We start from the raw sequence: 16839 nt of genomic DNA, 5'->3' as shown, positions 1-16839 counted from the left end.
AAAAGAGTCTTGGGTCAGCCTTGCGAGAGTCTTGGGGATTTTTTCCCCAGGGCGCTGTGTCTTATAGAGTGCTCGATTGACCGACTAAGATGAGAGCTGAAACGTATTCCGTTGTGTGTGTCTCATTTGACTGTAAAGTATAAGTGACTTTCCCGATCCCGTACCTCAAGGGGACGCGATAGAGAGACGAGACGAGATTACCCCCTGACAGTGTGGAGAACCCCGAGAGTAGAGAACATTTACCCCTGATAGAAGCTTGAATACCAGAGATGGCCTTCCTAACTTCCGCTTGAGAGCTTGTAATTGATGTGTCTTGTCTGTTAAATTGTGTTGAAGAATCTAGTTTATCTTGTTGCTAATAATCTACCCGACTTGTGTACTGATTCTCAATTGCTTCTATTGTCTCCATAAACTCGGATTCTTTGTGTGATACAACACTTTGTGCTTTATTCAAAAACATTGATTTTAGCGGAGAAGGCGATACATTGTCTTGTATAGACCTTTCGGTGGAAACATTGTTGGTGTTCATTAACGTAGCCGTTGGAGAATCAGTAATAGTTAGCAAAGAAGAATTGGCTTGAATCGCATTTTCGTGAACTTGATCGTCAAGTACATTCACGCTGTGGTCGACGCCATCTTGGTTTTGTTGTTGTTTACCATCTACTGCGTTGATTTGGACGGTCGTGCAATCGGTTTGCGCAATGCAGGCTGTGTGCGTCGATCCTATGAACTCTTGAACCTTTAGTTTCAGGGCTGGATATTCATTGACGACCCATTCTTCAATATACTTTCCCTGAATAAATATGTATGATGTATGATAAAAACAGACTGTAACTTGCTTACTGTTGTCATCGGATCATCTCGATCATCTCGGTGTCTGTCCAATCATTTCATTTGTTTTCCAGATTTTAGTTTATACCAACTTACTTATATACCATTTTGATCTGCAAACTCACAATTATATCTTTCTTTAGTTACCCGGATCCAGGAGTTAATTCTTACTGGCGTCGTTCTAAAGCAGATGTCGTTCACTTACTGTTGACCCTTTAACCCTGTTTCCAATGCGTTACGCAATCTGTTTCGTCTGGGTTGAGGTCCTTTCCCTTTCGTTGAAGTTGTCGGAGCTTGTTCGTCAATCAGTGTATGTTTCTTCTTTCTTTCTGCAGTGTGTCTTATATAAGAAATCGTTGTCTTTTGTGAAACAGATAGGTCGTTTACTTTTTAGAAGGTCATGTTCACTTTCAAGTCCTTTGTCAAGTCCTTTGTCTGACATTGCGTCATCCATCTTGTGAGAACACTCAAAAAAGTTTCGCTTGATAAACTGAAAATTAACGTCTTCGGATGATGTTTTAAAAAACACTTCTTCGTTGGATGAATCCAACTCAGTTTACGATATATATATCAGTAATTTTGATATATAAACAAGTACATTTTTTCTTAGTAATAGTGACACCTTGTTGTTTAGTATGATGGATTCCCATGGTTGGGTACAGAAGCATAGAAGTTGATAATTAAAATTGTTTTCCATAAGAAACATGAAATCATCATACATGGACTTATAAACAGCCTTTTACTTCATAGTGGGGTGGGTGGAGTAAAGCTGTGATTATTTTTATTAGTTTCTGACAATCTAGTTTGCCATTTACCATATAAACTAAAGCTCCAGCCAATATCAGATTTGACTATTTGTTTCAAGCTGTGGCACTTGGAAATGAGTGTTGTGACATGTGGCAAATGTCCAACTGTCTTGGATAATAAGATTGGCTAAATTTCAACTAGAAACAGGTAAACCAGTATACATGTATGTACGAAGCCAGTGAACAGCTTGCTGCATTATAAGTATCACTTGCCTGTCAAATTAGTGGTTTATTTGAATCTGAACATAACAGGCCAATTCTATCACACCTTGCTAGACTCGAACTTCCATCCAATCAAAGCATTCCGAATAAACATAATTCCCCACAAATACTAGAGGGCGCTCTGACCAAAAAATTGCCATTATCTAAATAAAAAGAACTGATATATATATATATATATATATATATATATATATATATATATATATATATATATATATATATATATATATATATTGCGATTTCATTGAGCAGATCGATTGAAAGGTGCCGGTAAATTCACCTTTCAATAGAATTGTTCTCTGCTCAATGAAATCTCACCATAAGGGTGGACTGAGACAAGGAAAGTTTGACAAAGCCAAATAAATATCAAGAGTACCAAGTATATCGGCGCTCTTGGGAGTGATAAATTCCAGGAAAAGCGCTGACGACATAAAGTGGAACAATCGGCTGATTCCTGACAGGGGATGAATCCTGACAGGGGCTGATTCCTGACAGGAGCTGATTCCTGACAGGAGCTGATTCCTGACAGGGGCTGATTCCTGACAGAAGCTGATTCCCGACAGAAGCTGATTCCTGACAGGAGCTGATTCCTGACAGGGGCTGATTCCTGACAGGGGCTGATTCCTGATAGGGGCTGATTCCTGACAGGGGCTGATTCCTGACAGGGCTTAAATAAACCTAGAATGGACCTTCTAGAACACCCTGTGGTGATCATTTTTTCCCCAGGGGAGCCATTTAAAACAGGGTGTGGCATGTCATTGCAACTACTAGTATTCATTATTTGTACTCTACTCGCCCAACTGTCACGTTTTCTAGAGTTTGTAAAATGGTGGATTGTTGTCTTAATGACGTCACCTCATATCTTACTAGGTTGGGCCAAGGACAGAGTTTATTTGAACGTCTACCAGAACTTGTTGAATCGAAAGGTGTTGATGATTCTGATGGTAATAATGGTAAGACCATGTGTAGATGTTTTGATGACGCTGTTTTAGAAGAATGTGGCGAAGGGTTAGGAGTTCAACCTCCGAGCGTAATGTCTCTTGAGGATGTAACGACTGTGAACCTAGGAAGACGATTGGCTATTAACGCTGGAAATCTTGAGAATAAGGCATCGAAAAAGTAATTATTAAATTACACATACACAAAATATAAACATTTATCTCACGCCAAGCTTGTACAAGTTGCTTATATTTGTCCCAGTAATGTGGCTTTTTAAGAACATGTTTCGATCAAAAAGATCAAAAAGCTAATCACAGATCACGCCACGAGTGCTATTAAGAGGCGCTGGATATTTACTCGTATACAGGACTACGTCCTGTCGAGTGGTGTGTTTTACTACTAACTTTGTTATTTCTGTTTTAAAAGGAAGAAAAAACGTGAACTCGTCACACCCGAACCAACAGTGCCACCAACAGTCATTTGGCCTACTCCCAGTGGCATAACTCACGACGTGGCCGTGAGTTGGTGTCAATCCGCAGTGTTGAACTCCTCGGTCGCTGATTATTGTGCGTCGGTACACAATGTGGACTTGTACATCGGCGTGGACGGATGTGTTGAAGATATAGCGGTAATTAATAACCCCACGGTCACGCTTCAAACACTGGCGGTGCTCTTATCTTCTTTCAGTGATAGGAAAGTAAGAACGCCCCAGTGATTAGAATCTCAATCATAACATCTTTTCGACACGATGACGTAGTGCACTATATACGTAATACTTGTATGCATGTTACTCAAAGAATCAACATCAATTTCTACCGGAAGCTAGTAAATCGTTTATTAGATATTGCACGCAATAATAATAATACGAAATATACATGTTTGTTCCTACCAGTTCATTGATGGGTTTGACATTGTATATATTGCTGCACGGGAAATGGAATATCACTGTGTATTTGAAGTTCTGAAGAATGTAACTTTATATGAGAATGGTATGTTAAGCATCTTGATGTGCAACAATCTATAGAATGACAGATAACAACACACACGTTTGGATCTTGATGTGCAACAATCTATAGAATGACAGATAACAACACACACGTTTGGATCTTGATGTGCAACAATCTATAGAATGACAGATAACAACACACACTTTGGATCTTGATGTGCAACAATCTATAGAATGACAGATAACACACACACGTTTGGATCTTGATGTGCAACAATCTATAGAATGACAGATAACAACACACACGTTTGGATCTTGATGTGCAACAATCTATAGAATGACAGATAACAACACACACTTTGGATCTTGATGTGCAACAATCTATAGAATGACAGATAACAACACACACGTTTGGATCTTGATGTGCAACAATCTATAGAATGACAGATAACAACACACACGTTTGGATCTTGACATGCAACAATCTATAGAATGACAGATAACAACACACACGTTTAGATCTTGACATGCAACAATCTATAGAATGACAGATAACAACACACACGTTTAGATCTTGACATGCAACAATCTATAGAATGACAGATAACAACACACACGTTTGGATCTTGATGTGCAACAATCTATAGAATGACAGATAACAACACACACGTTTGGATCTTGATGTGCAACAATCTATCGAATGACATATAACAACACACACGTTTGGATCTTGATGTGCAACAATCTATAGAATGACAGATAACAACACACACGTTTGGATTTTGATGTGCAACAATCTATAGAATGACAGATAACAACACACACGTTAGGTATCTTGATGTGCAACAATCTATAGAATGACAGATAACAACACACACGTTTGGATCTTGATGTGCAACAATCTATAGAATGACAGATAACAACACACACGTTAGGCATCTTGATGTGCAACAATCTATAGAATGACAGATAACAACACACACGTTAGGCATCTTGATGTGCAACAGTATAGAATGACAGATAACACACACGTTTGGATCTTGATGTGCAACAATCTATAGAATGACAGATAACAACACACACGTTTGGATCTTGATGTGCAACAATCTATAGAATGACAGATAACAACACACACGTTTGGATCTTGATGTGCAACAATCTATAGAATGACAGATAACAACACACACGTTTGGATCTTGATGCGCAACAATCTATAGAATGACAGATAACAACACACACGTTTGGATCTTGATGTGCAACAATCTATAGAATGACAGATAACAACACACACGTTTGGATCTTGATGTGCAACAATCTATAGAATGACAGATAACAACACACACGTTTGGATCTTGATGTGCAACAATCTATAGAATGACAGATAACAACACACACGTTTGGATCTTGATATGCAACAATCTATAGAATGACAGATAACAACACACATGTTTGGATCTTGATGTGCAACAATCTATAGAATGACAGATAACAACACACACGTTTGGATCTTGATGTGCAACAATCTATAGAATGACAGATAACAACACACACGTTTGGATCTTGATGTGCAACAATCTATAGAATGACAGATAACAACACACACGTTTGGATCTAGATGTGCAACAATCTATAGAATGACAGATAACAACACACACGTTTGGATCTTGATGTGCAACAATCTATAGAATGACAGATAACAACACACACGTTTGGATCTTGACATGCAACAATCTATAGAATGACAGATAACAACACACACGTTTAGATCTTGACATGCAACAATCTATAGAATGACAGATAACAACACACACGTTTGGATCTTGATGTGCAACAATCTATAGAATGACAGATAACAACACACACGTTTGGATCTTGATGTGCAACAATCTATCGAATGACATATAACAACACACACGTTTGGATCTTGATGTGCAACAATCTATAGAATGACAGATAACAACACACACGTTTGGATTTTGATGTGCAACAATCTATAGAATGACAGATAACAACACACACGTTAGGTATCTTGATGTGCAACAATCTATAGAATGACAGATAACAACACACACGTTTGGATCTTGATGTGCAACAATCTATAGAATGACAGATAACAACACACACGTTAGGCATCTTGATGTGCAACAATCTATAGAATGACAGATAACAACACACACGTTAGGCATCTTGATGTGCAACAATATAGAATGACAGATAACACACACGTTTGGATCTTGATGTGCAACAATCTATAGAATGACAGATAACAACACACACGTTTGGATCTTGATGTGCAACAATCTATAGAATGACAGATAACAACACACACGTTTGGATCTTGATGTGCAACAATCTATAGAATGACAGATAACAACACACACGTTTGGATCTTGATGCGCAACAATCTATAGAATGACAGATAACAACACACACGTTTGGATCTTGATGTGCAACAATCTATAGAATGACAGATAACAACACACACGTTTGGATCTTGATGTGCAACAATCTATAGAATGACAGATAACAACACACACGTTTGGATCTTGATGTGCAACAATCTATAGAATGACAGATAACAACACACACGTTTGGATCTTGATATGCAACAATCTATAGAATGACAGATAACAACACACATGTTTGGATCTTGATGTGCAACAATCTATAGAATGACAGATAACAACACACACGTTTGGATCTTGATGTGCAACAATCTATAGAATGACAGATAACAACACACACGTTTGGATCTTGATGTGCAACAATCTATAGAATGACAGATAACAACACACACGTTTGGATCTAGATGTGCAACAATCTATAGAATGACAGATAACAACACACACGTTTGGATCTTGATGTGCAACAATCTATAGAATGACAGATAACAACACACACGTTTGGATCTTGATGTGCAACAATCTATAGAATGACAGATAACAACACACACGTTTGGATCTTGATATGCAACAATCTATAAAATGACAGATAACTACACACATGTTTGGATCTTGATGTGCAACAATCTATAGAATGACAGATAACAACACACACGTTTGGATCTTGATGTGCAACAATCTATAGAATGACAGATAACAACACACACGTTTGGATCTTGATGTGCAACAATCTATAGAATGACAGATAACAACACACACGTTTGGATCTAGATGTGCAACAATCTATAGAATGACAGATAACAACACACACGTTTGGATCTTGATGTGCAACAATCTATAGAATGACAGATAACAACACACACGTTAGGCATCTTGATGTGCAACAATCTATAGAATGACAGATAACAACACACACGTTAGGCATCTTGATGTGCAACAATATAGAATGACAGATAACACACACGTTTGGATCTTGATGTGCAACAATCTATAGAATGACAGATAACAACACACACGTTTGGATCTTGATGTGCAACAATCTATAGAATGACAGATAACAACACACACGTTTGGATCTTGATGTGCAACAATCTATAGAATGACAGATAACAACACACACGTTTGGATCTTGATGCGCAACAATCTATAGAATGACAGATAACAACACACACGTTTGGATCTTGATGTGCAACAATCTATAGAATGACAGATAACAACACACACGTTTGGATCTTGATGTGCAACAATCTATAGAATGACAGATAACAACACACACGTTTGGATCTTGATGTGCAACAATCTATAGAATGACAGATAACAACACACACGTTTGGATCTTGATATGCAACAATCTATAGAATGACAGATAACAACACACATGTTTGGATCTTGATGTGCAACAATCTATAGAATGACAGATAACAACACACACGTTTGGATCTTGATGTGCAACAATCTATAGAATGACAGATAACAACACACACGTTTGGATCTTGATGTGCAACAATCTATAGAATGACAGATAACAACACACACGTTTGGATCTAGATGTGCAACAATCTATAGAATGACAGATAACAACACACACGTTTGGATCTTGATGTGCAACAATCTATAGAATGACAGATAACAACACACACGTTTGGATCTTGATGTGCAACAATCTATAGAATGACAGATAACAACACACACGTTTGGATCTTGATATGCAACAATCTATAAAATGACAGATAACAACACACATGTTTGGATCTTGATGTGCAACAATCTATAGAATGACAGATAACAACACACACGTTTGGATCTTGATGTGCAACAATCTATAGAATGACAGATAACAACACACACGTTTGGATCTTGATGTGCAACAATCTATAGAATGACAGATAACAACACACACGTTTGGATCTAGATGTGCAACAATCTATAGAATGACAGATAACAACACACACGTTTGGATCTTGATGTGCAACAATCTATAGAATGACAGATAACAACACACACGTTTGGATCTAGATGTGCAACAATCTATAGAATGACAGATAACAACACACACGTTTGGATTTTGATGTGCAACAATCTATAGAATGACAGATAACAACACACACGTTTGGATCTTGATGTACAACAATCTATAGAATGACAGATAACAACACACACGTTTGGATCTTGATGTGCAACAATCTATAGAATGACAAACAACAATGCACACGTTTGGATCTTGATGTGCAACAATCTATTGAATGACAGATAGCAACACAAATGTTTGGATCTTGATATGCAACAATCTATAGAATGACAGATAACAACACACACGTTTGGATCTTGATGTGCAACAATCAATAGAATGACAGATAACAACACACACGTTTGGATCTTGATGTGCAACAATCTATAGAATGACAGATAACAACACACACTTTGGATCTTGATGTGCAACAATCTATAGAATGACAGATAACAACACACACGTTTGGATCTTGATGTGCAACAATCTATAGAATGACAGATAACAACACACACGTTTGGATCTTGATGTGCAACAATCTATAGAATGACAGATAACAACACACACGTTTGGATCTTGATGCGCAACAATCTATGGAATGACAGATAACAACACACACGTTTGGATCTTGATGTGCAACAATCTATAGAATGACAGATAACAACACACACGTTTGGATCTTGATGTGCAACAATCTATAGAATGACAGATAACAACACACACGTTTGGATCTTGATGTGCAACAATCTATAGAATGACAGATAACAACACACACGTTTGGATCTTGATATGCAACAATCTATAGAATGACAGATAACAACACACACGTTTGGATCTTGATGTGCAACAATCTATAGAATGACAGATAACAACACACACGTTTGGATCTTGATGTGCAACAATCTATAGAATGACAGATAACAACACACATGTTTGGATCTTGATGTGCAACAATCTATAGAATGACAGATAACAACACACACGTTTGGATCTTGATGTGCAACAATCTATAGAATGACAGATAACAACACACACGTTTGGATCTTGATGTGCAACAATCTATAGAATGACAGATAACAACACACACGTTTGGATCTAGATGTGCAACAATCTATAGAATGACAGATAACAACACACACGTTTGGATCTTGATGTGCAACAATCTATAGAATGACAGATAACAACACACACGTTTGGATCTAGATGTGCAACAATCTATAGAATGACAGATAACAACACACACGTTTGGATCTTGATGTGCAACAATCTATAGAATGACAGATAACAACACACACGTTTGGATCTTTATGTGCAACAATCTATAGAATGACAGATAACAACACACACGTTTGGATTTTGATGTGCAACAATCTATAGAATGACAGATAACAACACACACGTTTGGATCTTGATGTGCAACAATCTATAGAATGACAGATAACAACACACACGTTTGGATCTTGATGTACAACAATCTATAGAATGACAGATAACAACACACACGTTTGGATCTTGATGTGCAACAATCTATAGAATGACAGATAACAATGCACACGTTTGGATCTTGATGTGCAACAATCTATAGAATGACAGATAAGAACACAAATATTTGGATCTTGATATGCAACAATCTATAGAATGACAGATAACAACACACACGTTTGGATCTTGATGTGCAACAATCAATAGAATGACAGATAACAACACACACGTTTGGATCTTGATGTGCAACAATCTATAGAATGACAGATAACAACACACACTTTGGATCTTCATGTGCAACAATCTATAGAATGACAGATAACAACACACACGTTTGGATCTTGATGTGCAACAATCTATAGAATGACAGATAACAACACACACGTTTGGATCTTGATGTGCAACAATCTATAGAATGACAGATAACAACACACACGTTTGGATCTTGATGCGCAACAATCTATAGAATGACAGATAACAACACACACGTTTGGATCTTGATGTGCAACAATCTATATAATGACAGATAACAACACACACGTTTGGATCTTGATGTGCAACAATCTATAGAATGACAGATAACAACACACACGTTTGGATCTTGATGTGCAACAATCTATAGAATGACAGATAAGAACACAAATGTTTGGATCTTGATATGCAACAATCTATAGAATGACAGATAACAACACACACGTTTGGATCTTGATGTGCAACAATCAATAGAATGACAGATAACAACACACACGTTTGGATCTTGATGTGCAACAATCTATAGAATGACAGATAACAACACACACTTTGGATCTTCATGTGCAACAATCTATAGAATGACAGATAACAACACACACGTTTGGATCTTGATGTGCAACAATCTATAGAATGACAGATAACAACACACACGTTTGGATCTTGATGTGCAACAATCTATAGAATGACAGATAACAACACACACGTTTGGATCTTGATGTGCAACAATCTATAGAATGACAGATAACAACACACACGTTAGGCATCTTGATGTGCAACAATCTATAGAATGACAGATAACAACACACACGTTAGGCATCTTGATGTGCAACAATATAGAATGACAGATAACACACACGTTTGGATCTTGATGTGCAACAATCTATAGAATGACAGATAACAACACACACGTTTGGATCTTGATGTGCAACAATCTATAGAATGACAGATAACAACACACACGTTTGGATCTTGATGTGCAACAATCTATAGAATGACAGATAACAACACACACGTTTGGATCTTGATGCGCAACAATCTATAGAATGACAGATAACAACACACACGTTTGGATCTTGATGTGCAACAATCTATAGAATGACAGATAACAACACACACGTTTGGATCTTGATGTGCAACAATCTATAGAATGACAGATAACAACACACACGTTTGGATCTTGATGTACAACAATCTATAGAATGACAGATAACAACACACACGTTTGGATCTTGATATGCAACAATCTATAGAATGACAGATAACAACACACATGTTTGGATCTTGATGTGCAACAATCTATAGAATGACAGATAACAACACACACGTTTGGATCTTGATGTGCAACAATCTATAGAATGACAGATAACAACACACACGTTTGGATCTTGATGTGCAACAATCTATAGAATGACAGATAACAACACACACGTTTGGATCTAGATGTGCAACAATCTATAGAATGACAGATAACAACACACACGTTTGGATCTTGATGTGCAACAATCTATAGAATGACAGATAACAACACACACGTTTGGATCTTGATGTGCAACAATCTATAGAATGACAGATAACAACACACACGTTTGGATCTTGATATGCAACAATCTATAAAATGACAGATAACAACACACATGTTTGGATCTTGATGTGCAACAATCTATAGAATGACAGATAACAACACACACGTTTGGATCTTGATGTGCAACAATCTATAGAATGACAGATAACAACACACACGTTTGGATCTTGATGTGCAACAATCTATAGAATGACAGATAACAACACACACGTTTGGATCTAGATGTGCAACAATCTATAGAATGACAGATAACAACACACACGTTTGGATCTTGATGTGCAACAATCTATAGAATGACAGATAACAACACACACGTTAGGCATCTTGATGTGCAACAATCTATAGAATGACAGATAACAACACACACGTTAGGCATCTTGATGTGCAACAATATAGAATGACAGATAACACACACGTTTGGATCTTGATGTGCAACAATCTATAGAATGACAGATAACAACACACACGTTTGGATCTTGATGTGCAACAATCTATAGAATGACAGATAACAACACACACGTTTGGATCTTGATGTGCAACAATCTATAGAATGACAGATAACAACACACACGTTTGGATCTTGATGCGCAACAATCTATAGAATGACAGATAACAACACACACGTTTGGATCTTGATGTGCAACAATCTATAGAATGACAGATAACAACACACACGTTTGGATCTTGATGTGCAACAATCTATAGAATGACAGATAACAACACACACGTTTGGATCTTGATGTGCAACAATCTATAGAATGACAGATAACAACACACACGTTTGGATCTTGATATGCAACAATCTATAGAATGACAGATAACAACACACATGTTTGGATCTTGATGTGCAACAATCTATAGAATGACAGATAACAACACACACGTTTGGATCTTGATGTGCAACAATCTATAGAATGACAGATAACAACACACACGTTTGGATCTTGATGTGCAACAATCTATAGAATGACAGATAACAACACACACGTTTGGATCTAGATGTGCAACAATCTATAGAATGACAGATAACAACACACACGTTTGGATCTTGATGTGCAACAATCTATAGAATGACAGATAACAACACACACGTTTGGATCTTGATGTGCAACAATCTATAGAATGACAGATAACAACACACACGTTTGGATCTTGATATGCAACAATCTATAAAATGACAGATAACAACACACATGTTTGGATCTTGATGTGCAACAATCTATAGAATGACAGATAACAACACACACGTTTGGATCTTGATGTGCAACAATCTATAGAATGACAGATAACAACACACACGTTTGGATCTTGATGTGCAACAATCTATAGAATGACAGATAACAACACACACGTTTGGATCTAGATGTGCAACAATCTATAGAATGACAGATAACAACACACACGTTTGGATCTTGATGTGCAACAATCTATAGAATGACAGATAACAACACACACGTTTGGATCTAGATGTGCAACAATCTATAGAATGACAGATAACAACACACACGTTTGGATTTTGATGTGCAACAATCTATAGAATGACAGATAACAACACACACGTTTGGATCTTGATGTACAACAATCTATAGAATGACAGATAACAACACACACGTTTGGATCTTGATGTGCAACAATCTATAGAATGACAAACAACAATGCACACGTTTGGATCTTGATGTGCAACAATCTATTGAATGACAGATAGCAACACAAATGTTTGGATCTTGATATGCAACAATCTATAGAATGACAGATAACAACACACACGTTTGGATCTTGATGTGCAACAATCAATAGAATGACAGATAACAACACACACGTTTGGATCTTGATGTGCAACAATCTATAGAATGACAGATAACAACACACACTTTGGATCTTGATGTGCAACAATCTATAGAATGACAGATAACAACACACACGTTTGGATCTTGATGTGCAACAATCTATAGAATGACAGATAACAACACACACGTTTGGATCTTGATGTGCAACAATCTATAGAATGACAGATAACAACACACACGTTTGGATCTTGATGCGCAACAATCTATGGAATGACAGATAACAACACACACGTTTGGATCTTGATGTGCAACAATCTATAGAATGACAGATAACAACACACACGTTTGGATCTTGATGTGCAACAATCTATAGAATGACAGATAACAACACACACGTTTGGATCTTGATGTGCAACAATCTATAGAATGACAGATAACAACACACACGTTTGGATCTTGATATGCAACAATCTATAGAATGACAGATAACAACACACACGTTTGGATCTTGATGTGCAACAATCTATAGAATGACAGATAACAACACACACGTTTGGATCTTGATGTGCAACAATCTATAGAATGACAGATAACAACACACATGTTTGGATCTTGATGTGCAACAATCAATAGAATGACAGATAACAACACACACGTTTGGATCTTGATGTGCAACAATCTATAGAATGACAGATAACAACACACACGTTTGGATCTTGATGTGCAACAATCTATAGAATGACAGATAACAACACACACGTTTGGATCTAGATGTGCAACAATCTATAGAATGACAGATAACAACACACACGTTTGGATCTTGATGTGCAACAATCTATAGAATGACAGATAACAACACACACGTTTGGATCTAGATGTGCAACAATCTATAGAATGACAGATAACAACACACACGTTTGGATCTTGATGTGCAACAATCTATAGAATGACAGATAACAACACACACGTTTGGATCTTTATGTGCAACAATCTATAGAATGACAGATAACAACACACACGTTTGGATTTTGATGTGCAACAATCTATAGAATGACAGATAACAACACACACGTTTGGATCTTGATGTGCAACAATCTATAGAATGACAGATAACAACACACACGTTTGGATCTTGATGTACAACAATCTATAGAATGACAGATAACAACACACACGTTTGGATCTTGATGTGCAACAATCTATAGAATGACAGATAACAATGCACACGTTTGGATCTTGATGTGCAACAATCTATAGAATGACAGATAAGAACACAAATATTTGGATCTTGATATGCAACAATCTATAGAATGACAGATAACAACACACACGTTTGGATCTTGATGTGCAACAATCAATAGAATGACAGATAACAACACACACGTTTGGATCTTGATGTGCAACAATCTATAGAATGACAGATAACAACACACACTTTGGATCTTCATGTGCAACAATCTATAGAATGACAGATAACAACACACACGTTTGGGATCTTGATGTGCAACAATCTATAGAATGACAGATAACAACACACACGTTTGGATCTAGATGTGCAACAATCTATAGAATGACAGATAACAACACACACGTTTGGATCTTGATGTGCAACAATCTATAGAATGACAGATAACAACACACACGTTTGGATCTAGATGTGCAACAATCTATAGAATGACAGATAACAACACACACGTTTGGATTTTGATGTGCAACAATCTATAGAATGACAGATAACAACACACACGTTTGGATCTTGATGTACAACAATCTATAGAATGACAGATAACAACACACACGTTTGGATCTTGATGTGCAACAATCTATAGAATGACAAACAACAATGCACACGTTTGGATCTTGATGTGCAACAATCTATTGAATGACAGATAGCAACACAAATGTTTGGATCTTGATATGCAACAATCTATAGAATGACAGATAACAACACACACGTTTGGATCTTGATGTGCAACAATCAATAGAATGACAGATAACAACACACACGTTTGGATCTTGATGTGCAACAATCTATAGAATGACAGATAACAACACACACTTTGGATCTTGATGTGCAACAATCTATAGAATGACAGATAACAACACACACGTTTGGATCTTGATGTGCAACAATCTATAGAATGACAGATAACAACACACACGTTTGGATCTTGATGTGCAACAATCTATAGAATGACAGATAACAACACACACGTTTGGATCTTGATGCGCAACAATCTATGGAATGACAGATAACAACACACACGTTTGGATCTTGATGTGCAACAATCTATAGAATGACAGATAACAACACACACGTTTGGATCTTGATGTGCAACAATCTATAGAATGACAGATAACAACACACACGTTTGGATCTTGATGTGCAACAATCTATAGAATGACAGATAACAACACACACGTTTGGATCTTGATATGCAACAATCTATAGAATGACAGATAACAACACACACGTTTGGATCTTGATGTGCAACAATCTATAGAATGACAGATAACAACACACACGTTTGGATCTTGATGTGCAACAATCTATAGAATGACAGATAACAACACACATGTTTGGATCTTGATGTGCAACAATCTATAGAATGACAGATAACAACACACACGTTTGGATCTTGATGTGCAACAATCTATAGAATGACAGATAACAACACACACGTTTGGATCTTGATGTGCAACAATCTATAGAATGACAGATAACAACACACACGTTTGGATCTAGATGTGCAACAATCTATAGAATGACAGATAACAACACACACGTTTGGATCTTGATGTGCAACAATCTATAGAATGACAGATAACAACACACACGTTTGGATCTAGATGTGCAACAATCTATAGAATGACAGATAACAACACACACGTTTGGATCTTGATGTGCAACAATCTATAGAATGACAGATAACAACACACACGTTTGGATCTTTATGTGCAACAATCTATAGAATGACAGATAACAACACACACGTTTGGATTTTGATGTGCAACAATCTATAGAATGACAGATAACAACACACACGTTTGGATCTTGATGTGCAACAATCTATAGAATGACAGATAACAACACACACGTTTGGATCTTGATGTACAACAATCTATAGAATGACAGATAACAACACACACGTTTGGATCTTGATGTGCAACAATCTATAGAATGACAGATAACAATGCACACGTTTGGATCTTGATGTGCAACAATCTATAGAATGACAGATAAGAACACAAATATTTGGATCTTGATATGCAACAATCTATAGAATGACAGATAACAACACACACGTTTGGATCTTGATGTGCAACAATCAATAGAATGACAGATAACAACACACACGTTTGGATCTTGATGTGCAACAATCTATAGAATGACAGATAACAACACACACTTTGGATCTTCATGTGCAACAATCTATAGAATGACAGATAACAACACACACGTTTGGATCTTGATGTGCAACAATCTATAGAATGACAGATAACAACACACACGTTTGGATCTTGATGTGCAACAATCTATAGAATGACAGATAACAACACACACGTTTGGATCTTGATGCG

General features: G+C 36.9%; 1 protein-coding gene across 1 annotated transcript in view; it reads left to right on the top strand.

Annotated features, from left to right (window-relative positions):
• The window catches only part of LOC102803370 (von Willebrand factor D and EGF domain-containing protein-like), a 98676-nt gene that overhangs the window by 32405 nt on the left and 49432 nt on the right, over positions 1 to 16839 (top strand). The window contains exons 14-16 of the mRNA XM_085499944.1: positions 2730 to 2978; positions 3225 to 3426; positions 3691 to 3787. Of these exons, the coding sequence (XP_085356070.1) occupies positions 2730 to 2978; positions 3225 to 3426; positions 3691 to 3787 (548 nt within the window). The remainder of the gene's footprint in view (positions 1 to 2729; positions 2979 to 3224; positions 3427 to 3690; positions 3788 to 16839) is intronic.

The sequence above is a fragment of the Saccoglossus kowalevskii genome, chromosome 6, assembly GCF_978046115.1.
Source record: "Saccoglossus kowalevskii chromosome 6, keSacKowa6.1, whole genome shotgun sequence".
Lineage (NCBI taxonomy): Eukaryota > Metazoa > Hemichordata > Enteropneusta > Harrimaniidae > Saccoglossus > Saccoglossus kowalevskii.
Note: the sequence above shows the minus strand (reverse complement) of the source record. Positions and strands in the feature narration are given on the sequence as shown.